The sequence below is a fragment of the Notolepis coatsorum genome (genome assembly GCF_963971535.1).
Source record: "Notolepis coatsorum genome assembly, chromosome: 10".
NCBI classification, from domain to species: Eukaryota; Metazoa; Chordata; class Actinopteri; order Aulopiformes; family Paralepididae; genus Notolepis; species Notolepis coatsorum.
The window spans coordinates 44,495,356-44,520,929 of NC_140174.1; the positions used below are offsets into that span (position 1 = coordinate 44,495,356).

Consider the following 25,574-nt stretch of genomic DNA (forward strand, 5'->3'; position numbering starts at 1 on the left):
CTCCTCCTCCACCCTCCCCCGCATGCAGTCTCTGCAACCCCCCCCCCCCCCCCCACACACACACACACACACGCACACACAATCATCTGTTAACATCCACCCACCCCCCACCTACACCCATACATGCCATCTCGCCTTGACACTTCCAACCACATATCTTAACTCATGTTAACAACACATGCACTTAACTCATCAGCAGCACTTAGAGGATAATCCATACTATTGTCCCGCACTTTTCCACAAAGCACTTCAACGGTGCTTTACATTTTTAACCCACCCCGCCCCACCCCACTCACTCACTCACTCACTCACTCAACTTTCCTATCCCCCTCATTGTGTTTCCCAAACGACGGTTCTCCGTCTTCACCCGCTTATCTTCATCACGACACCTAACTGCCCCTCAACTCCCCCTGCCCCCTCCCTCCCATGCCCAGGGGCTATGAGGGTGGGACAGGGTGGGGGAAAGGTGAGGGGCGTGTATCTGGGGTGTCTGGCAGGAGCTGGGTTGGCGTGCCGCCATCGCCAGACCTGGGCGGGGGGTGGGCGGGTAGTGGTGGTGGTGGTGGGGAGAGAGAGAGACTGATGTTGTGGAGAGGAAGGAGTTGGAGACGGAGGATGGAAGGGCCGTCCCGGTTGGCGTGCTACACGAGCCAACTGCTGAATCCATCAGCGTCCAGCAGCCCTTCCTGAAGAATCTCTTGAGAATAATGGCATGCTCCCGTCTTCTCTCCCTCTCCCACCGGCTCTGGTTTAGTACTTCAGAAAGGCAACCTTCCTCCCTTCCCTCACTTGAAATAATCCAAGGTGACAGACGGTCAGAACGGAGCTCCCGACTAGATTACTGTCACCTATCAGGTGACACGTCGGATCAGCAGTTTCTCCCGAGGAAGAGATGGATTCCTTTTGAAAGTATTAAACCAGGCGACGCTCCTAAACTGGGGAGGGGAGGGTGGGGGAGGTCTGCGATTCCTGAGGTGGCTCCAGGACTTAAACATCTGTAGAAATAGACAGTGTAGAGCAGACTGGATTCTCTGTCACCTTGTAGAGCGGCTGAATCCTGTCTGCTCTACAGTGTACATAGCACTTCTATGTAACCAAGATCTGTCCTTAAGTAGGATTTAAAACTAGAATGTTAGGGGGAGATGCAGAGAGATGCACTAATTTGAAAACAGGTGAGCCGGTAGGAAGGTGGTGTTACTTACTCCTTGGAATGTGTGATTGGTACTCTGCGGTTCTGGATGGTAGTGGTAGCATGATTGTACGTTAGAGCCCTCCAATTGGCGGGGCTCCTCACTGTGACCCGGACCAATCACCTGCTCGTAAGTGTTGTGAATATGTATGACATCATCGCTCCAAATGAGGCGGTTAAGAACCCCCCCCCCCCCCCATCTAGCACCGATAGACCTCCGATGATGTCACTCACCACAGCAAAACTCCACCCCTTCTTCTAACTGCTAGCTTTCCCGCTTCTCTAGTCTGAGGCAGGGCTTTGCTGTTTGTTTATTGTGTCCCCTCTCACCCAATGACGTCATAGCAGCATAGTATGACAGTGTGGGATTATAGTGTATATGTGTTTTGACGAAGGATGTGTTTGCCTTGCTGCCTCTCGCATGTGGATGTCCTGTGTAGTAATACCCTTCAGATGCTTTCCTAATGCATTCTTCCCTACTAGTAATCACTGATATGATATGCGACTGTTGTGGCAAATGCCACATAGATTAGTATAGATATATTGGTAATTTGGGTATCATCATCCAGTTTGCCAGCTCAGGTTAGGAAGAGCAGGAAGGGAAGGGGGTTCAGGGAATATTGGCATGTGGTCCCATCGCAACACCGTTGGAGACAGTAGTGGGATGAAAGGACTTAATGTTCAAACGCCGGCCAATTGGGCCCTTCCCCTCTGTTTGTGGAATGAACGCTATGCATCTTGGGGTGGGGGGGGGGGGGGGCTGCATGGCCAAGACAGAATTCACATACAGTACAGGCAAGACTTATGGAGCATGAATTACTACAGGCAACTGTTTGCCTGAAAAGCTGTGCTTAACCTCTCTCTGTAATTCTGAGAGCTCATCTTTCAATCTTCCTTTCTTTTTTTTTACCCCATGTTTTTCTCTGTCCCTCATGTAAGTGGAAGGTAAGAAACCAGAGACATTCAAAAGTGTGTTTGTGCACGTGTGTGTGTGTGTGTGTGTGTGTGAGAGAGAGGGAGGGAGGGAGGGAGGGATAGAAATAAGGAGAAGGGGAAGCAACAAACAGTTGAGAGCTTTAGACTGAGGGGTGATGGCTGGAGCATTTAAAGGAAATCAATGATTTACATTAACGTGGCTCGTCCTCATCGGCCCTGGCCGCAGTATGGATCTGACCATCACTTGCCGTTGAATCTGCTGGGACCTGCCAGACAGGAAATGTATCGAGAAAGTTTACTTTGCTCTCAGCCCCCCCACCCCATATCCCCAGATGACAATGAATGTATTATTATTATTATTATTATTATTATTATTATTATTATTATTATTATTATTATTATTATTATTATTATTATTATTATTATTATTATTATTATTATTATTATTATTATTATTATTATTATTAATGATGGATTTCACTGAGTATAGCTACCTGTAGACACACCGCCTGTGCAGTAAATGCATGTGGTTCACACAAGACGATCTTAAATGAAAACACACATTGTCCGGAAGGTATTTGGATTTTTAAATCAAAGATCTGCTCTGTTTGCATGCGCGGCCGAATGACGCTCGTCAAGATGATGAGATGGATGAAGATGAATGGAACTAGATGGGTGGACTAGGATTCTCCAAGAAGCTCATCCTACCTCTCTCTCTGTCTGTCTCTCTCTCTCTTTAATCTCCCATCTTTTACAGCGTGCAAAAGTTTACTCAACAAGAAGTCTGATTCGGCCAAGGTGAGGTGGTCCGCTCACACCTCCGCCCTCTTCGGTTCTCGTTCACTGCACCCTTTCTCTCCGTCTTCCACCGCTCACCTCTTCCTCTTTCTGTCTCTCCCTCTCGCCCCTCCCTTATCTAACTCCATCTTTTCTCTGGTGGTTTTACATCTCTTCTGTATCATCTACTACGTTTGCTGCTCATTTCTCTTCTCCAGGCAGACTGTCTTTCTCTGCTGCTGTAGAGTATTCTCTCTCTCCCTCACCCCCCCTCTCTTCCTCATCCTCATCCTTCCACCTCTCCTCCTGTCTCCCCTGCCCTCCAGGGGTCACTCTCTGCAGTTAAGTGGCGGAGGCATAGAGAGTTAGTGAAGCAGTAAAAAGATGATGTAAAGGCCATTCTTCTGCACTCTTCCCCCTTCTCATTTACCCTGTTAGTTCAGCAGCGCCTGGAGGCCCCCGTCAACATGACACCCATTCCCTAAACAGAATGTGATTCTAATGCGTGTGTCTGTGTGTGTGTGTGTGTGTGTGCGTCTTGGCCGCGTGTCTCGGCCTCAGCCCTCGACCAACAACAGTAAGAACAGTATAGTGAGCGCCATGACCGCCATCAATGCCATGAAAGACAACATGGCAACCAACTCCCAGATGGTATAGTAGGCTGTCACAGTGTTGATTCCTACCGCTAACCCCCACTGGTGTTTTTTTTATTTTATAGTGTGGTGTCTCATCCCTTTTAGTCTGGTAGTGTTGTCACCACAACTCTTCCATGTAGCGCTAGCCACCCTTTAGGGCTGGGCAATATATTTATCGTTTATCTGTGTTTTATTATAATAATTTTTTTATGTGAATTGTGATACACAATTATGATCTCTAAATTAATGATATATAAAGCAAATATCAAGTTGAATATTTGAGAATGTCAATTGAAAATGTCAGTTTGTTTACTGTATAATATCAACACCAATTGAATTATATGTATATTAAATATTATATATGATTTTCTATACCTAAAAGCAGATATTGTGATATATATATATTGACCTCAAACAATGTCCTTCTGAATATCATGATTTCTTCTATATTACCCAGCCCTATTGGGATACATCAGTATGAATCCAACTGTATCAATATAAAATTAGTACACAGATTTGTAAATATAATGCTCTGAACTAAAACAGTGTTAGATTTTAATTGCATGTATTCAACTATTGGTGATGCATCGAATCTTTACCCAAATCAAGTTATTAGGGATGTACCAAGACTGGTATGGAATATTGGGCCAGGCTAATTTAAAGGGGCACTTTGTCGATTTTCAACTTTAATCCTACCGTTCGGTTGTGAGGAGGACGTATGATAATCGGACATGATGTGACTCACCGACGCTCTCTGCGTCTTGAGAGCTCTGCCGCATCGACACCCCGAGAAATATCTCTGGTTGATGTGACCGAGAGGAGAGCAGACCTCTAGTGAACTGCAGACACTATTTCCTCAACCATTTCTTCAACTTTCCTCGAGTCTGACTCTACTGCAGTTGAACATAGTTGAGGAAATGGTGTCTGCAGTTTACTAGAGCTCTCGTCTCTGTGACGTCACCCAGAGGAATTTCTCGGGGTGCCGATGCAGCTGAGCTCTTGCAGAACATGTTGGTGAGTCACACATGTCACACATGAAAATCAGCAAAGGGCCCCTTTAACTGGGGAGAATTTCCCTTATTATACCATACCAAGTGCCACGTTTTTACATGTCACATTGTATCTCAGTCTTCTTTGTCCTGTGACCCTAAACAAGAGCTACACTGGGTAAAACGAATGGGTCTGGATCAGACGAAAGTTTGGGGAAGTGGCATTGGTGCATCCCTGCTAATTATTTAATATTCATATATGAATATTGAATATATATATATATATATATATATATATATATATATATATATATATTACTGGATCCTAACGCCCCTACTCTCCTAGCTGCACCCTCCTAGCATCCTTGACGCTAGCTAGACTTCTTATCTTAAAGCCCCCAAACAAACCTCCCCGTAGCACATCATGCTTTCCTCCCCCGCTGCCATCTAACCTCCTAACGTCCCTGTCCTGTAGCTCTAACCCTAACCAGCACGCCTGATGCTCTCTCTCTCCCGTCCTCCTAACGTCCCTGTCCTGTAGCTCTAACCCTAACCAGCACGCCTGATGCTCTCTCTCTCCCGTCCTCCTAACGTCCCTGTCCTGTAGCTCTAACCCTAACCAGCACGCCTGATGCTCTCTCTCCCGTCCTCCTAACGTCCCTGTCCTGTAGCTCTAACCCTAACCAGCACGCCTGATGCTCTCTCTCTCCCGTCCTCCTAACGTCCCTGTCCTGTAGCTCTAACCCTAACCAGCACGCCTGATGCTCTCTCTCTCCCGTCCTCCTAACGTCCCTGTCCTGTAGCTCTAACCCTAACCAGCACGCCTGATGCTCTCTCTCCCGTCCTCCTAACGTCCCTGTCCTGTAGCTCTAACCCTAACCAGCACGCCTGATGCTCTCTCTCCCGTCCTCCTAACGTCCCTGTTCTGTAGCTCTAACCCTAACCAGCACGCCTGATGCTCTCTCTCCCGTCCTCCTAACGTCCCTGTTCTGTAGCTCTAACCCTAACCAGCATGCCTGATGCTCTCTCTCCCGTCCTCCTAACGTCCCTGTTCTGTAGCTCTAACCCTAACCAGCACGCCTGATGCTCTCTCTCTCCCGTCCTCCTAACGTCCCTGTCCTGTAGCTCTAACCCTAACCAGCACGCCTGATGCTCTCTCTCCCGTCCTCCTAACGTCCCTGTTCTGTAGCTCTAACCCTAACCAGCACGCCTGATGCTCTCTCTCTCCCGTCCTCGCATGTGTCCACATCCTGCCACCGTTAGCTCCTCTATATCCTAATGTCATTTTTAGCATGTCCCATTGTCCCACTCATGTTACGCTGTCACTCGCATGCCCCTTCTCGCGCTCCATTCCCGTGTGATTGTGTAACGACCATGTCTTGTGTGAATCTCCCCGGTGTGTTGTTGTTCTGGACTGACTGTTCTGCCCTGTGCCACTGTAGGAGTCCCAGAGCACGGTGGTGCACAACCCTCCTGACGGCATCAAGGTGAGATGCCTGCTACTGTAGTCAGCCCTGGGGGCCGAGTACTGCTACTGCACTACACTGCTGGGAGGCCTTGATGCCAACTTCATTTTCTCTCTCTCTCTCGCTTTTTCTCTCTCTCTCTCACTCACGCTCTCTTTCTCTCTGGGTCTGTGTCTCTTGTCTAGGGATGGGTATCGTTAGGATTTTATCGATACTACTACTCTTATCGATACTGCTTTAACGGTTCGGTACTTTATCGCTACTCTTATCAGTTATTTTTTATTATTTTGCAAGAAAAAAATACAATTAATTAAGAACAGAATCGGCATTGCTTTATTATTTATAACTTTATAAATAAATATTATTTCTTCAGCAACAGTAACCCTGTGACACTCGTTCACCCTATCCTCTGTCATCCTTCCTCTAGCTGCTAGGGTGAAGGGACTTTGGGCTTGGCTGGGACCGGTGGTGGTAGAGGGAGGAGGGGTGGGGTGGGCTGGGACATGGTGGCTGCAGCCTCAGCCTGACGATCTATAAAAAGTTGTCATCTTTCAAATATATTTGTAGCTAAACAATTAGCTAAGCAATTATATTTTATTTATTAGCCTATTCGTAATAATTCGTTATTAGCCTAGCTAACTCTGTATCTTGGCTTACCTGCAGTGGACGTGGATGCAGATGGAACACTGCGAGCAAAGCAGTCGAAAACCGTGCATTTCTCCAGACTAATGTTATGTTTTGCCAACAGATGTTTTGATAAATTGCTCGTATTGCCACCCTTACTGGCAAATGTTTTGTTGCACTTGTGGCAACGTGCGTTGTCGGCATCGACTCTCGTAAAATATACCCATACTTTCGAGCGCTTCGCTCTCTCCGCCATGACGAGCGCATGCAGAGCTGTCTGTGTGCTGCACGCTTCAGCAGCACGGAGCCACGGACAGCACCTTCCTTAAGTACCCGTATGTGTTGTGCGAGTGTGAGCGGCTCGCGACGAGTGTGTGTAATGGCTCGCTGCGGCTTGCTTCTCCTGCAGACAGAGAGAGGAGAGATAGTTTGCAACGTTTAAATTCCTCGAAAAAAAACTCATAATAATAATAATTTCTTGAGTATCGATAGCAGTACCGATTTTTCTAATTTAGTACCGGGTCCCATTTAGAACCGGGGTCCGGGGGCATCCCTACTCTTCTGTGAATGAATGAAAACTTTATTTAACAAATTGCAGAATGGGTACAATACAGTACGGCTCAATACACACAATTGTTATGGGGATGCAGACCAGAGAAAGACGTTTGTCTTGTTTACATCAGGGTCCCCCATTGTCTGTCTGTGTCTCTCTGTTGCACTCTCTGCCTCTGTCTCTCTCTGCCTCTCTCACTCTCTCTGTGTCTCTCTGTCTCTCACTGTCTCCCACTGTCTCTTTCTCCCTGTCTCTCTTTCTCCGTCCCTTTCTCACTGTTTTTCTCTTGCACTCTTTCACCTGCTCTATCTCTCTCCCACTGTCTTTTTCGGTCTCTCTTACTGTCTCTCTCACTGTCTCTGTTTCTCTTACTCTGTTTCTGTCTATCACTGTCTCTCTCACTGTCTCTTTCTCTGTCTCTCTCTGTCTCTGTCTCACCGTCTGTCCCTCTCTCTGTCCTTCCATAGGGATCAACGGAGAGTAACGCCACCAACGACGAGGAGGAAATGAAAGGTAGGAAAGGTAGTCAACCTTCTTTCTGTAAAGTCTTTCTTTATTCCACCCTGCCCTCTGTCCCCCTCTCTCTTCCTCCTCCTCTACTGTAGAGAAGTGTATGTATTTGACAGTCGTGACTCGCCGTGTGCTTTAGGTGTGGAGAGATACTACGCGTGTCTCTCACCCTCTCGACCCGTGTGCCTGCTGTGTGTATGTGTTGTGTATGTGTGTGTGTGTGTGTGTGTGTGTGTGTGTGTGCGTGTGCGCGCGCCTGCCGTGTGGGTGGGTTGTGCGTCTTGTGTGTTGTGTTCTAGCGGACAGCTCGGTGCTGAGTCAGGGCAGTGCCACAGAGGAGATGCCTCCCCTTCTGTCCTCACCTCAAAGCTCGCCTGCCAGTAAGTGTAACCATGGCAACCAAAAGCTCTATGGTCGCCCCTGGCAAGGACCCCTGACCTTTCTGTAGTCACGGGCAACGACCCCCCCTCCTCTCCCCCTCACACACCCTTTGATCTCCCCTCACCCTGGTTCAGAAAGCTTTGTGTGCCCTTGACCTGTTTGTGTTCCTTGGTGATCACCATAATACACCCCCCTCCTTTTCTCCTAATTCAAATGCCTCCAGCTGGAGGCTGCCTTGCTTTCTGTACAGCAGACCTGGGTCACATTAGCAAATATTTCCAATAATTTGTTTTAACCTGCTTGGACATTTGACTATTTTTAGGATGGATTTAGTGTGCCTTACTATGATTGACAACTTATAAGCGATGCAATGGGAACTGACGTGATGTGGTGGTGAAGCCCACCTAATCCAGTACACCAAGCTGTAGGGATGGGTACAGAGAACCGATGCAAATATAATACTGGTTCCTTACTGGTCAGAACCTAAATACTGTTAAGCCCTTGAGCAAACAGTGCTGCTGTCGGTGACTTGACGGTCTAGTTTCATAGCAGCTCAAGCATTTCCTATTGAACCTAGAAAACAATGTAGGCAAGACAGGAGATATGAGTTTAAAGTTCCCCTCCACTCAAAAACATGTTTTATTTATGGTTAACTCTTCTTGGAGGCATGTCTTTGACTATACATATATTTGTGCAGAACTTGTCACCAGAGAGCTTTTGTCACATTTCTCCCCTGGAGAGGGAGAGCTTCTCTGTACTTCTGAACTCTGTACTATGTGGTAACTTGATGCCTGTAGCTTCAGCACACAGAGAGTTGAATAGGTAGTAGGTACTGACATGTCTTGAAAGAATATAAGCTGCAGACTTGGAATTCTTGGTAAATATCAGTAGGTGCTTGTGGCCAATTTGCATCTTTCCTAGAGCCTTGCATCTCTCAATGAGGGTAAAGGTGTGGAGATGCTGCTGGAAAATTAACATAAAACCCAACAATTTGATGGAAAAACCATATTTATACAAATTCGTATTCAATTGAACATTTTAAGTATCTAAAATACATCTGGAGACGATATTTAATACTTTGGCGACCAAAGTCCCGCAGCGATTTATAGTCCAGAGGACAGAGCGTTGTCAACAAACCGATGTACTTTCTAACAGCTATATATATACTTTATAGTATTGCTATCTGTCCATTCTCATTGTCACTTGAGTGCATAAACCGTGCCTTCATAATGGCTTAAAGAAAATAAAAATCCATCGGTTGGTTGTCATTTTATAGCGCTGTGAATATAAGGTTTATCGCAGTTTTCGCCTCGTCTTTTTTCTGGGGAGCTAGATAATAGGCTAAAGGCTAGTCACGTTATATCAAACGCCATTTCTGCTGTATATATACAAATGAAATAAAACAAACTGCGTAGCATCCGGACTATTACAGAGCATCTATGGATGAAATGGGTGCGGCGGGGGATGCCGATTACTATTATTGATTAGCAATACAGTGTGCGTTCAAGTAGCCATTTTCACTGAACGATCACGTTGCGTTTTAAAACAATGTCCAATCCAGCTGTAATTTGGGGGAATAGTATCCTACCGTCAGCCCATGTGATCGCCGGCAGCATTTCGTCATTAGTCATCGGAATCTGGTAGATCGATATGTCCATTGGCTGATCATAAATCCCATTATTCCAGGCTGAAATCTGCGTTCGGTAACGTGATCAAAGTTGGAGTATGTTCGGCTGGGATCGAGGCTCATATGAAACGCCCACAGACGGTAATTTTTTTTTCTTCAATCGCCCTCAATGATACTGCAGTGGAGCGATGGCGCCCCTAAGCGGATCTGGCCGGTATTGCATGTTTCGAAAATCAAATATGCGGGTAGGTCCTGCAAGTCGTTAATAGCGTTATTAATATGGAATAAAACTATAACAACTCTCCACGAGTTAACTCGTGGCTCTGTTCCACAACGCATGGCACCGTAACACGTATAAACTCGTGTCTGGTCCTTAAAGTGTTAAAGCAGTGTTGAGGAGAAGGGTTTTCTCACCTGCCTTGATTCTCTCTATATATTGCCATGACAGCATAGACGGATTATGAATCCACAGTGCAATACACCACTTTCTCTTGTTAAAAGTCTATCTAACTTGACCAGCATGAGATGCAGCCATGCAGCATGCCATATCATACAAACAAGATGGCATTTCCTTAACACTTTGGTTGCCTTGGGTTAAATTCATGATATACCATAGGTTGCCGGCTCTATTTGTCTATGGAGAAGTACCCCTTCTTTGCATGGCTATAACTTTTTAAATTCTATTGCTACATTGCCATTATTAGGGCCCATTCAAAGTCCTATATGTATTGTTCATTGTGTAGCAACGTTAAACTTTTTCATTCACATATTCATAGTAAAGTATGGTCTAATGTATAAGTATGTTTTCATCTCTTTCTGCAGCTTTCTCCAGAACGTGATCTATAGCCCCAAATGCATTATATTGATGATGCAATACAGTTTTATGGCAATCAGCGCGATATAAAAAATTCCAACTAGACGTACTTCTAGAAGTTACTACACGTCATCTGATGTTGACCGGATGGGCTAGGGGGCGTTTATAATTCCGTGGGCAGCGTTATACCAATCATCTAATGTGGGTCAAATGTTGATAATAGCAGTTAGTATCGAAGACTGTAACGTTACACGCTAAAACTCACCCCAGTCTCCGCGCGCCGTTGGGCGATCATCGTAGAGTAGAAATCTTATCATTATGGGATGTAGATTTACCCGGTCCATCTCCAGCTTGTATAATGGTATATACGTCCAAATCATGTTGTTTATCGAGTTATTGGCAATCGATCACTGTGTATTGTGACGAGCTAGAATGCCGGGACCTATAGCGAGTGCCCGGAAGTAATACGGACGTCCAGCACAACCTCTATGCCACTTCCTGTTTAAGCGATTGCGCCGATCGGCCACCAGATGGCGCTCCTGAACCGCCAGAGAGCTCAGTGGGTCCTCCTGGTGGATCTCAGGCCAGCGGAGGGGACATATGAATCCGATCGCAGATTTTTGAAATATTGATATAAGGACGCTGTACAGCGTCCTCCGGCAACTTGAGCATGGCCGGCAATGACGTCTAAACACGTTTCATGGCAGCCAAAGTGTTAACTAGAATACACAACGCTGTGTTCTAAATTAATGATTGAATCCACAGCAGAAACTACAGTATCATCCGATAGGATATCACGGTTTATTTTCGCTAGATTTTAGCAATATACTCACATGTGGCGCTTGTAATGAATATAGTGGGTTTTCAAACGGTTTTAGAAAAAGATTTTAATTAAGCATTACATCACGCGCAGGAGTGGTTTGTGACCAATAAACCATGCCTAGGGGTGGTCGTTAGACCCCCCTAGGCATGGTTTATTGGTCACAAATCACGACTGCAAGTGATGTAAAGCTTTTATACAACTGCTAGATTCATCCAACCTTATTTCTATACAATAAACACACATTAATCGAAGATTTATTGAAAAAACCATCCGCCAGAAAAAGTAGTTCCCACAACTACAAAAAAGACAAGTTGCCTCCATGTGGAAGCAGCTTGAAGTGCATCCAACCAAACTAACACATCCAACTGTGTATTATTGGAATGATTGAGAGAAGTTGCCTCATGTGGAAGCAGCTTGAAGTGCATCCAACCAACTAACACATCCAACTGTGTATTATTGGAATGATTGATTGAAAATTTTATTACCAGATGCAGAATGGGTACAATACAGTACGGCTCAATACACACAATTGTTAAGGGAATGCAGACCTACTTTCCATAGAACTTCATTCTTAGATGCTTCTATATAAAGTAGGTAAAACAAATTAAAAAGTCTTCTTTGCCCTATAGGAAAAAAACGTTTTCTTCGCCCTATTCTTTTATTTATTTTTTTAAACCTACTGTAGAGGGCCTAAACTTAACCAGTTGGAAACCAAGCGTACAGTAATAAAATTAGCAATCAATCAATCAATCAACTCAATAGGCCATGCTCACTTAGAACAGCGCAGCACTCAGCTGCTTCTACAGTCTGACTCTCCCCCGCGTTGCAGGCAGAGTGTGTGTGTGTGTGTGCGTGCGTGTGCGTGCGTGTGTGTGCGTGTATGTGTGTGTGGGGGGGGTGTGTGGCGGTGGGTGGAGACTAGAGCGAGCGCTGACAGTCGAAAGGAAAAAGAAATTGAAAAAAAAATCGCAAATTAATCCATCAATCAATCCGCGATTTTTCTTTTGTTACAGAATGATTCAAGACCCATCAATTACATCATCCAACATTGTTTAAACGACTAAGACATTCGCTGTGACAGAATCGCTTGATATTTAGTCGTTTAGTCGCCATTAACATATCCATTTGTAAAGATTATTGGCCACCTTCTTGTGATCCGGCGGAGTGATGTGATGTGGGTCGGTTGTGGGCGGGTCCTGGGCCAGCAGCGTGGATTGTTGCCAATAAAGACGTGTAAAATGACTGTTTCAGCCAATCAGAATCGAGAAATTTGCATGCCGTTGTATAAAAGTGCTATAATCAACCACATTTAAGATGTCGCCATCGCATAATATCAGTGATTTCAACTCTCTGTTCTAGCATGACTGCTCTATATTGTAAATAAACTGTCAAATTAAGTCCTAAAGGGGACATGATAAATTGCTTAGGAATTAAATATAATACCTTTTTTATAGAATAAGTGAATACGTTTATTTTAAAATGTCAGCAATGTAAACAGAATACTAGAATAGCCTATATTCTTAGGACAATAGCCTAAATGAGGTAGGTGGTTGAAAAGAAAAACTTCTGCAGCTCACAAATGTAAAGGTAGTAACAATAAGTAGTGATTGGTGGACAGATTATCACTATGTAGGCTACATTACAGTCATACTCTTATCCTTTATTATTTGGGGTCCAAGCAACAAAGCTGCTGGAACCCTATTGTACCCGTTAGGATTATGTTTATTATTTTTCTCTGCTAAAAGTGTTTTAGCAGAAACCACAAGTCCTAGACCAACCAAATTCTGTAGGTTGGTTCCTAAGGCGCCCCACTACTTAGGTACAACAAATCACCCATGTCAGCCAGATGGTGGCGCTATAACAAAGGGTCGTGATTAAAAGGCCGTAGATCCCACACCATAAGTCGGATCAACATGAAGCGTCATCGACCTATGCATTTGAATGTGCTCTACAACTTTGCCATTGGGACCACCCATGTCCGCGTTATGGTTTGCCCGCCATTTTTACTTTTTAAATGTATCCCCAATCAACACCAAATGTGTTACAGAGCCTCAACAACATACATAAATTATCCCGAGATGGACCTAATGAGATAAACGTTATCACCACTGTCAACCAACGAACTTGAGTAAGCACACCTCTTAGGGTCTCTTAGCACAAAATTGGCCATAAGTCATCAATATTTTATACAATCGTCATGACTGTGGGGCGTGGGTAGATATGTTGGGTAAAGAGAGTTGATCATAACTATGAAATTATTAAATTATCATAAAAAAGTACTCTATAATGGGTGCAATAGTAAAAAAAAAATTTACTGAACACAGGTCCAGTCCTATGCCAAACTATCTTCAAATATGGGGCCAATAATCCTGATGGTGGCACTATAGTGGCGGCCTCATGTTCAGATCTTTGAAAATTCATTCGAAAATCAATAGTATGTGCTAGAGGTCTGTAATCTTCCGAGGTTGTCTGCCCAAATTAGATGAAACCTTCTTACACTGGTACCTATGGTCAATTATGAAGTCCATCACCCCCCCCCCCCCCCCCCCCCCCCCAAATGTGCAAAACCAATTAAATCCTATAAATTGTACAGATTTTGTCCAAATGATACAAAAACCACCACGCAGCATTGACAGACATAATCGGGACCTGTAAAGAGATTTCCATTTGGACAAGAAATGTGTCTACAGTGCATGGAAACATACCTCAAAAACTGGGTCTTTGAAAAACTCTCAATGTAAGAAAAGAAAGTGAAATGTGTTGACAACTGAGTGTGGGCCAGTATATTTCATGATGGTCTGTTCCATGTTAAAATATATGGGTCACTTGGCCTTTAAGGTTCCAGGGTGTGGTTGGGAGTAGGTATGGGTGTGGTTGCCATCTTCAATTTTGGATCCATTCCTCATGGAAGAGTGTGCATCTTCTATAGTTTGAGGGGGTTTCTAGGCCTCCTGCAAACAAACCCCTTAAGAAAAGCCTGGAATGGTTCAGAAAGGTTTTTTGGATGTATTAGCAGTTACTGGGGAGGATGTGCTGAGGCTGTTGACAGAGGCTTTCAGGCCCATGAATTGTTGTATATATTAGCGACAGATGATGGTGAATGGACTGCATTTATATAAGTAGTGCTTTTATCCAAAGCTTTACAACTTATGCCTCACATTCACTCACACATTCACAGCGGAGGCAACCATGCAAGGTGGCAACCTGCTCATCGGGAGCAGTCAGGGGCGGACCTTCCTACAGGCGATATAGGCGGTCGCCTAGAGCGCCGCCCAGAGGGGGGCGCCAAAAAAAACGTTTTTTTTATTTAATTTTGTTTTTGTTTTTTTATTTATTTTTTTTTGTGCAGTTTTGGCGCCCCCCTCTATATCTGCAACCATTATTTTTACATAAAAAAAATTCTAACATAAGGGAAAATGAGCCAAAAATCTAAAACGGTCAGTCGGTCTGAGCCTCAGCTTCAGGTGTTCACAGTCAGAACATGCTAGAGCGCTGTGCATTGATGGGTATCGGTCAAGTGTTTATAGAATTGAGCGTTGATGAAAGAAAGACTAACGTTAGAGAACTATGAAGAGGCAAAAGCCATAAAAAAAAAAAAATCTTTTCTTTTTTTGAGGCGGGGGGGGGGGGGCGCAGTGGTGAATCTCGCCTAGGGCGCCAAATGTGCTAGGTCCGCCCCTGGGAGCAGTTAGGAGGCGACCGCTCTTAAACCCTGAGCCACTGTAGCCCCACAATATAGTCATACTGTCTTGATGATGCACATTTTGAGATGCACCTATACGTTGGTTTGCGATCCGCCGTTAAACTCGGCGAAGAGGAAGTCACGAGTGTGAGTAATGCTCTTCTTGATTGCCTGACAATCAATTCTGTCCCTTTTCTACCTGAAGAGACACTTTTTTTTTTTTATCCACTTTTTCTCCCATTTTCCTATTTTATCCCATCCCAATTTCGTATCATCCAATTCAACCCTCCCCTGTCACGGACGCTGTTTCTTGCCTCCCACAAGCTGGCTGCAATGTGGACTAAGTCATACATAGCACAAGTCTGAGGTAACAGCAGTCGCATCTTTTCACCTGCGCAGCTCGATCTCTCGGTGGCGAGGAGTAACGCGTGGGAGGCTCACGCTACCCCCGACACTTCCTGATTCTACTGCGCAGGCGCACCAACCGACCTGTAGGAGTCGCTGTCCACAACGCCCGATCCCCACCCATCAGTTTCCCACCCCCTAATACGGCCAATGTGTATTAGTACGGACGACCAGCTAAACTGAAAGCAAATGTGGAGCGCTGGGCTCGAACAGGCGAGCCCAGCGTCTCCAGTATTTCGTGGCGAGCGCCTTGCCCACTACGCCACGTAGCCGCCCTACCTGAAGACACACTTATAGTCGAGCAAGCATAGAGGGGAGGTAAGTGTGCATTTTGTTAATGTTAGTTGAGTTTGACTGTTCTTTTAACTCCCTCAATGCTCACCCTACTGTTTGGTTAATATTCCACTCTAAACATGTGTTTCAGAGAGACAAAGTGTAATTTCAAGACATCACTTTGAGGGAAAATGACAACATTTCGGTCTTAACCCTTTCTCTGCCACGCTTATATCCATCCTTATACCGTCCTCTGCCAGCTCTATTTGTCTATGGAGATGTTCCCCTTCTTTGCAGGGCTATAACTTTTTTAATTGTATTGCTAAATTGACATTACTATGGCCCATTCAACCTCAAGTATCTATCGTTTAGGATGTAGCAACGTTCTACTTTTTCATTCACATATTCATACTAAAATACGGTCTAAAGTATAAATATGTTTTTATCGTGGGTGCGCAGGTGAAAAGATGCGACTGCTGTTACCTCAAGTACCGGAGGGGACTTGTGCTATGTATGACTTAGTCCACATTGCAGCCGGCTTGTGGGAGGCAAGAAACAGCGTTCGTGACAGGGGAGGGTTGAATTGGATGATACGAAATTGGGATGGGAGAAAATATAGAAAAATGGGAGAAAAAAGTGGATACAAAAAAATGTTTTTATCGTTTTCTGCAGCATTCTGCAGAACGTGATTTATATCCCTAAATACATACATCATCAAATGTAGTTTGATACCGATTGACGTCATATTAAAACTTTCAATTGTGCAAGGTCCTAAGCGTCATGCCTCATCATCTGCTGGTGACCGGAGGGGGGGGGTTTATAAGTCCGTGGCCGACAAATCATTTATGTAGTATGGGCGATACATAGATCACAGCAGTTTATATGGATCATATTATTCAAACACGCTAAAACTTACCGTAGCTTCCTCTGACCGTTGGGTGGTGGTCTGCGTGGAGCAGAAAGTTCTCGATTATGAGATGTTGATATATGCGATCCATTTCCAGGTTGTATAATAATATATACGTCCAAATCATGTTGTTTATCGAGTTATTTGCAACCGATCGATGTCCAGTGTATCAAGATGGAGTCCTGCTAACGATAGCGAGTGCCCGGACGAAATATGGGCGAGCACCACTTCCGGCGCGTCATTTCCTGTTTGGGCGATCCGCCACCAGATGGCGCTCTTGAACCGTTGGAGAGTTGAGAGGAGATCAACAGGGGATCTCAAGACTCCGTGGGTAAAATATGATTGCCATCACAGATTTTTGAAATATTGATCTCAAAGACGCCTTACGGCGTCATTGGCAGATTACACATGGCGGAGAATGACGTGGAAACTCGTCCTTGGCGAATAAAGGGTTAACTGCTCAAAAATTACAGTTTTATGTGTTTGATTATGTGAAAATATAAATCTGCGTTGTTTTCAGTTTAGTGGCCCTTTTTTAAATGGTATACCATTATTACTTACCGTATATATAATTATAATTTCCATTCATACTATATGTCTTTTACTTCATGGGTAAAATAGTAATGGTTGCATTTCATTTGCCATTTAGCTTAAACGATCTCTATCTATCTAGTTGTTGTGTTCCTTTTTAAATGACTGCAACAATCTGATTTAGATAATTAGACTGACAAGATTCCAACCAAATCATTACTATAAAGCATCTATTTTTTTCTTCAGATTTTGATATTCCATACAGTACATACATACTGGCCCTCAAAAGTTTCCTAAAATGCTGTGGGTATGGCTTATATTAAAAAAGAAAAAAAATAATTGTGCTATTGCAACCAAATTTGGTGGACATAATATAGATATCTCTAGAATGACCATGAAAGATTAGGTACCATTTAGCCAATAGGTGGTGCATGACAAACCATGTCCTCAATGGCTCACACTCAGTGTAAGTCACCTCACCTGAGGATATAAATGTTGTGGGTTCAAGTTTATTGTTGTTTATTGTTTAAAAGGATCCCCATTAGCTGCCACCTAAGTGGCTAGCTAGTCTTCCTGGGGTCCACACAGGAAGACAACAGAAAACACAAAACATAACAACATGAGATACATATGACAATCACAATTAACAATGATAATCTAAAAACAGTAAAACATTGTAGACATCATTATCAACATCAGAATATTTTGCTCACATATTTGTGCATTCTTAGGTGGTATTTGAAAGACACTTTGCTATTCAATGTACTTATGTTCAGTGGGCAGTTATTCCAATGATTGATGGCACGATAAACAACAGTCTTCTTTAAAGCATTTGATTTTGGACGTGGTAACATAATCTGTCCATCATCGGCTGACCTAGTAAAATAAGAATGAACCTGACCGCATCTGACTATTTGTTTGTATAGGAAAACAGGTTGAGACGAAAAGACAGTGTTCCTGAAAAATTTAACTGTGTTGAAAACCAGCCTATTCTCTACCGTTAACCATGAGAGTTGCCGGTGCATAGTGATAGTGTTTGTTCTCATGGAACAATGTAAGACTAACCTTGCAGCTCTGTTCTGGGCGCCTGTACGTTAATGCCAAGCAAGCAGTGCAAAAATGCTTCCGCATTCGTCACCGCACGCTAGTGCGGTAAAGCGCCCTTCTTTTCAGACAAATGCTACCGTGCGTGCACCGGCGGCGGCGTGCTCGCTCAGGTGCGTGCGTGCGCCGGCGTGCTCGCGCGAGGTGCCCGCGCATGCGCATGAGATCCCGCCTTGAGCGGAGCTCAATATATATAAGTCACCGCCCCTTATTCAGTATCTACCAATAGCTCAATTGGCAAGGACACATGGCTGTGGATCCTATGGCTTGTTTGCTGGCGAGTTCGAATCCCATCGAAAATATTTTTTAACGTGATTTTTTTTTAACGTGTATTATTTCGCCGGTTAAGGTTATTTCGCCGGTTAAGGTTAGGCATGGTTAAGGTTAAGGTTAAGGTTAGGCATTGTTTCGGAGTTGGTTAAGGTTAGAACGGTTAAGTTTAGGCGCTGTTAAGGAGCTGGTTAAGGTTAGAGTTTGTCAAAGAGAATGGCAATATAATTTCTATGGTTAAGGTTAGGCATGGTTTCGGAGTTGGTTAAGGTTAGAACGGTTAAGTTTAGGCGTTGTTAAGGAGCTGGTTAAGGTTAGAGTTTGTCAAAGAGAATGGCAATAGACAGCCTATTTCCGCGCGACCTGGGCGCTGGGCGGCGGAAAATGAAAGGCGCATTACTGCATGCCACTACGATAAATTTTTGCACTGCTTGCTTGGCATAAAGCTACACGCGTTCTGGGCAGTTTGCAATTTCTTTAGTTGACCTTTGGATGCAGAGGACCATACTGGTGCACAATAATCCAGGTGACATAAAATTAAAGATTTCGCCACCTGTCCCACAATGTATGTAGGGACATAAGAAAGACATTTCCTCACCATTGAGATACCACTTCTTCACTATGGTATCAATGTGTTCTGCCCATGACAGCTGGCTATCAATTATTATGCCCAGTAATTTTACTTTATTTACCTGTTCTATGGGTTCGTCAGACACGTTCAAACTCATTTTTGGTATCGATGACAGTTTATGACTCGAACCAAAGATAATTGATTTGGTTTTTGAGATGTTTAGTACCAACTTATCCCGTTTTATCCAATCAAACACCATATTTAACTCAGCTGATAAAACATTGTCCAGTTCACTGACAGTTTTTGCAGCATAGTACAATGTGGAATCATCGGCATACATTTGTACAGCTGCTTACACAGAACTGATGGTAAGTCGTTGCGGGACCCCGCAGTCTAAGACCTTAGAGTGAGACCAGCTGCCAGTGTAATAAACCCTTTGTGTCCTACTTGTGAGATAACTCTTCATAAATATAATGGCCGTTGGACAAAACCCATAGCATTCTAGTTTACCGATGAGCAGATCGTGGTCTCTATGACATTGAATGCAGCACTAAAATCAAGTAATACTGCACCAGTCATCTTTGAGTTATCAATTTCCTTGAGCCAGTCATCTGTCATTACTGTAAGGGCAGAACAAGTGGAATCGTTAGGTTTGTAAGCATGTTGAAAACTTGTGTTCAAGCCGTTACAGTCAAAGTAATCCTGTATTTGTGAGTGGACTATTCTCTCCATCAGTTTACTGAGAACTGGGAGAATAGCGATAGGTCTACTGTTCTTCCCAGTGAGTGCTAGTCTGCCATCTTTAGGTAAGGGAATAATTGTACCATCTTTCCAGACAGTGGGATAAACACCTTTCATTAAGCATGCAAGTCCTTCTGTCCGTTTGATTTATCCTATTCTTCAAGCTTTTCAAGCTCTGTACTAATCTAAAACCCAGCTGTTGCCACATACACAGACATATTTATTATTATCTAGTGACTATACCAAATAGTCCCATCAAGCTCTTAGGGAAGTATCGGAGATTGGGGAGTATCGATAAACAGCGATCAATAGTGGTATCTATAAAATCCTAACAATACCCATCCCTACCAAGCAGATTAAAACAAACACAGATTATGATGGCACTATTTGGCCCAGGCCTGCTCTACAGCTGTATGTCCTAAGGTCTGTCTCTCCACCACTGGGCTCTGTACTGCTTGGGGACTCTACAGAGGCTCTGCCTGTCTGTCTTGTCTGTCTCTCCACCGTCTGTCTGAATTTATAGGAGGCTTGCACACCAGAGACTTGTTTTGTCTCGTCCTTAGCCTCTCCTCTCTCTCTTCCTCCTGTGCTTACCCTCTCCTTCATTGGCCTTACCTTTCTCTTCTCCTCTCTCTCCTCCACACCTGCACTGGAGTACAGTACTGTTCTTGCCCTCTCTTTTTCCCCTTCCCTCTTTTCCTCCCTTCACAGCTGCCCCCAGTTGCTCAGCTTCACTCTTTTATCTCTCTCTCTTTCTCTCTATCCCCCCTGTCTTTTGTCCACACACTCCCTCTTCACCTTTATAACGATGCTACTTCCCCTTTAGGCCTGCCGTGAGCCAGTAACAAACCATGGCTTTGGTCCTACTCTTTCTTTGCTGATGCGGTGCTGCTTTGTCGTAGTAGTGTGTAGATCTGCATTATTATGAGGCTGGGATCAAATAGCAGAGAAGGGAACCAAAGCAGGAAGTGAAATGAGTCATTATGCACACATTGTGCCTTGTCACGCTCAGCCGTGCCTCCAGCCTGCTCTCCCTGTTTGCATGTCACCCATCATCAGCATGTCTGTCAAACCCCACAGAGTACACTCAGTGTAACGTCTGTCTCTGTCTTGTATATTGGTGATCAAAACTAGTGGGTAGACTGATATGGGTTTTTACAAGGCTTGCTACTGATACCAATAATGTAGGTTTCTGGCTGCTGATGGACGATATTTTGTGCTCTTATTCATTACTTTTAAATTTGTATGCCAGGAAAATTAGAAGAATACATTACTGCCTTTTTAAATGAATAATTCATATATTATGTATTACCCAATAAAACAAAAAGCTTTCCTGGTAAACTAGCATGTCCTGGTTGGTATCTAAGCATCCCTTGTGATCTCTAGTTTCGTATGATACCTATATGATGCCAATGATATGATACCTATATTTATGCTCTAGCCATAGAATTTTCCTGGCTCTCATGATACCAAAAGAAAAGACTGTCGGCCTGATATATCGGCAGCCCAGCGTATATCAGTCTACCCCTAGATCAACATATAGTATTGTACACTAACTAATGTCAGTCATGTCCCTTTTTGTTCAGCTCTGTTACATTTGTTGTTTGTCTGCATGAGCCATGTATGTGTGTGTGTGTGTGTGTGTGTGTGTCTGTGAGTGAGCGCATGCATGAACATCACATGTGTGTGTGTGTTGACTATACGTTGTTTGTTCCAGCTGTTCCGCTGCATGACGTAAATCGCATGGCATGGAACAGCACAGTCACTGGCTCCTGCCCCGAGTCTGAGCACGCTCAGTCCGCTCCTCCTGCTGCAGCTCCTCTAGGGAGCGGCTCTGTCGCTAAAAGCAGCACTCAGCAGAGTAAGACAACCTCCACACATCTGGGAGCATTTTCACTAACAAGACTTACCGCTTTGCCACCTCATCCCAGGCTGTCCTTGACTAAAGAACCTCTTAGTCGACTAATAGTCATAGGGACGTTGTCGAAGATAGTTGATTGAATGGGATACATCCGTGTTTCACCGCGTGCGATCAGAGGAGGAGGACGTAGTTGGTGCCTACCAGAGATGTGCTTACTATTTTTCAGGAACCAACTCATTCAGCATGGGAAAGACAATACTAACGATAAACCAACTAATTGACTAACCAAGTCGACTTATGACCAAACAGATTATTAATCGACTAAGAGCAGCTCTACATTTAGCATTGCTTTTGGGTGAAAACCTTGTATCCCAAATAACATGTGTCTTTGAAGTCACGCTATTGGGGAGATTTACACTGACATGTTTACGTAAACAAATCAAGCACTTCCTGGTTACGGGGGGGAGGCAGCAAACAAGACATTTTCAAAGAACTTTGCAAAGCAGTCAAGTGCGTACAGTAGGTGTTCAGTGTGTTGATGGTTTCATGGGGGGAAAATGGGGACTTATGGGGCTTTCATACAACTGCAATGTTGGGAATTTAGTGCCGTTAAATACACACACACACACACACACACACACACACACACACACACACACACACAGCCATAGAGTAGAAAGAGAGATGGTTGGGAGAGGTGTGGGGTTTATGACGGGATGATCCCAGGGTACGGGGCTAGCAGGAATACCTAGGTGTAGATACATGCATAGCAAGAGTTATCATGCAGGACATGTAAAGTGATGATGGTTGCCAGGTAACCACCTGCTTCATTATTCTCTCTCTCTCTCCCTCGCTCTCTCGCTCCATCTCTTGTCTTTTCCTCCCACCATTTACCACCTCTCTATCTCTCCTCTCTATCTTTTATCTCTCTCTCTTTCTCTTTCTCTCTCTCTCTCTGTGTGTAGCTCGTAAACAGGAGATTATCAAGATAACCGAGCAGCTGATTGAAGCTGTCAACAATGGAGACTTTGACGCCTACACGTGAGTACAGCCCCCATGTCCTGGTGTACAACACTCATCATCACAGAGAACTTAATGTAGAGTGTTTGTACGTCACCGGTTCCTGTTAGCATACATTTTATCTGTTTGATTAGCTGCTGTGCTGCCCTTTTATTCTGTATTGCATGCATCGTATTGTCTTTACTGTTTGCGTTATCTTGCACATGTGGACCCAAGGAAGATTAGCGGCTGCTACGGCCAACACTAATGAGGATCCAAAGGAAGACGTCTTTATTGCTGAATACTTTATCTTCTCTCTCTCTCTCTCTCTCTCTCTCTCTCTCTCTCTGTCTCTGTCTCTGTCTCTGTCTCTGTCTCTGTCTCTGTCTCTGTCTCTGTCTCTCTTTCTTCTCTCTCTCTCTGTATCTCTCTCTCGCTCTCTCTCTCCCTCGCTGTCTCTGTCTCTATCTCTCTCTCTATCTCTCTTTCTTCTCTCGCTCTCTCTCTCTCTCTGTCTCTCCCTATCTCTCTCTCTATCTCTCTTTCTTCTTCTCTCTCTCTATCTCTATCTATCTATCTCTCTATCTATCTCTCTCCTCTATCTCTCCTATCTCTATCTCATCTCTCGCTCCCTCTCTCTCTCTCTCTCTCTTCTCTCTCTCTCCTCTCTCTCTCTCTCTCTCTCTCTCTCTCTCTCTCTCTCTCTCTCTCTCTCTCTCTCTCTATATATATATCTCTATCTCTCCCTCTATCTCTCGCTCTCTCTCTCTATCTCTCTATCTATATATATATATATCTCGCTCTATCTCTATCTCCCTCTCTATCTCTCTCTGTCTCTCTCTCTCTCTCTCTCTCTCTCTCTCTCTCTCTCTCTATCTATCCTCTCCTCTTTTCCTCAGGAGGATTTGTGATCCTGGGCTGACTTCATTTGAACCTGAGGCCCTGGGGAACCTGGTGGAGGGAATGGACTTTCACAAGTTCTACTTTGAGAACTGTGAGTCATCTACACATAGACCTCTCTTACATGCGCGGGCTCGCACACACACACACACACACACACACACACACACACACACACACACACACACACACACACACTGGAATAGGTTGGGTTTCAAGAGTCACGTCCCAGACAGAGAAAGTCATGGCATTTCAGGGAATGTTTTAACTGGATGCTGAAAATATTAGCATTTGTTAGCAGCATGCTAACGGAGCCATTTCCCCCAATGACTACCATTAGCATACGCCTAACATGTTCAGCTTCCTGTTAAACTGCCAGTATGAAGCCTGAATTTTGCTAACCAACAGAATTTAGTTGCGTGCTTCCCCCTTTTGAGTTCCACTAGCATACTACTAGGTCGTCCTTGTCCTCCATCGGTGCTTCCAGTCATCCCGATCCTCCATGCATCCGGCTAGCTCGCCGGTACTTCCTGCTCCGTAGGGCTGGGTATCGCCACTGATTTCTCGAATTGATTCGATTCACAAGGTCCCGAATCAATTTAGATTTCCGATTCAATTATATTCCGATTCACAAGGTCCCGAATCGATTCGATTTAAATCAGATTCAATGCTATACAATTTAAATGGTTCAATGAACCCTCTAACATGTTGTATTGTTAAAAATATCAATGTTTACACGTGCACACGTGCAAGTTTTGCGCGCAAGTGCAAAACTGGTCGTATAGGACCCGGTGTAAGTTAAGAGGTTAAGAATTGACTCTCAAGCAGTTACATAAATGTACACATTGGAACATTGGCTTTTGCATATGTCACGTATGGGTGATGTCTCAGTAAGTGGTTTCGTAGATTTGTTGTATTTCCACAATCATTATCTATGTCTGTCACTATAGCCAATGGAAATGCTAGAAATGGCCATGTGGGCTGGGAGAACCAATGGAAAATGCCTATCCCGAGGCCAAACTTAATTGCCGACCCCTGGTCTACACCCTCCCCAGACCGACAGTGGGGAAATGTGCGCAACGACCAGGAAGGGAATTGGCTTAACGACTAAATTGGGGGATGAAAAATATTATATATATATATAATTTCTTTAAAAATCGATCTTGGGATTTTATGAATCGATAATCACTAATTCAAATGAAGATCGATTCAGAATCGGGAAATTGATTTTTTTTAACCCAGCCCTAGTGGGACGTCCTCGTGATCGATGCCCAGGTGTTGGCTCCCACAGCACACGTTTGCTGGCTGGCAGCTCTCTGGCAGTGACCTGCCAGCCTCATTCTCCTGACTGCTACTTTCTCGCTCACCCTTAGCGTGCCCCCCCCCCCCCCCCCCCCCCCCCCCCCCATACAAACTTTCATTGGTGACATGCTCATCCTTGTTGATGCGGAGTACTACATGCAGCATTCTGGTGTAGCACCCATCTAGGGACTTCTGCAGGGTGGGCTTTAGGGTTCAGCATTCACTGCCATATATGAGAACAGACTCCACTGTTGCATAAAATATGCTGAGTTTGCTTTGTCAGGGGAGGTTGGAGTTCCACACACTGGTCATGCCGTTCAGGGCCCTCCACGCAAGGGCCTTCTTCACTTTAAGGTCTTGCTCGGACAAGTTGACCCACGAGCCCAGGTATTTGAAGTCACTGGCTTCCTTTAGAGCAGTGACTCCTATTGTTTTTAGAGGTGGATGGTCCGGGAGGATGTTATACGTTATGACCTCTGTTTTCTTGGCATTTAGCCTAAGGCCAACTATGGCGCACTCCGTCTCCACTCTGCACAGGAGTTCCTGTGCTTGCTCTACATGGTCAGAGAGCAGGCTGATGTCGTCTGCGTAGTCCAGGTCTGTTAGGACTACGGCGGGGTGTCGTCTCGATCTCCAAGGAGTTATTGTGAGGCCAAGATCCTGCTCCCGTCCACTGATGGCCTTCCTGAGTGCATAGTCTAGAA

The 25,574-nt window shown here is 44.5% G+C and overlaps 1 protein-coding gene across 12 annotated transcripts in view; it reads left to right on the forward strand.

The window, feature by feature from the left end:
- LOC311235067 (calcium/calmodulin-dependent protein kinase type II subunit gamma-like) overlaps positions 1-25,574 on the forward strand; it is a 53,404-nt gene that overhangs the window by 17,541 nt on the left and 10,289 nt on the right. For 3 of the 12 annotated variants that reach the window (XM_084322403.1, XM_084322399.1, XM_084322405.1), the window contains 8 exons: positions 2,883-2,923; positions 3,464-3,553; positions 5,969-6,013; positions 7,637-7,691; positions 7,979-8,059; positions 21,526-21,669; positions 22,635-22,710; positions 23,568-23,662. In XM_084322403.1, coding sequence (XP_084178529.1) covers positions 2,883-2,923; positions 3,464-3,553; positions 5,969-6,013; positions 7,637-7,691; positions 7,979-8,059; positions 21,526-21,669; positions 22,635-22,710; positions 23,568-23,662 — 627 coding nt within the window. The remainder of the gene's footprint in view (positions 1-2,882; positions 2,924-3,463; positions 3,554-5,968; positions 6,014-7,636; positions 7,692-7,978; positions 8,060-21,525; positions 21,670-22,634; positions 22,711-23,567; positions 23,663-25,574) is intronic. The other 9 variants (XM_084322406.1, XM_084322409.1, XM_084322401.1 and 6 more) reach the window with 7 other exon arrangements.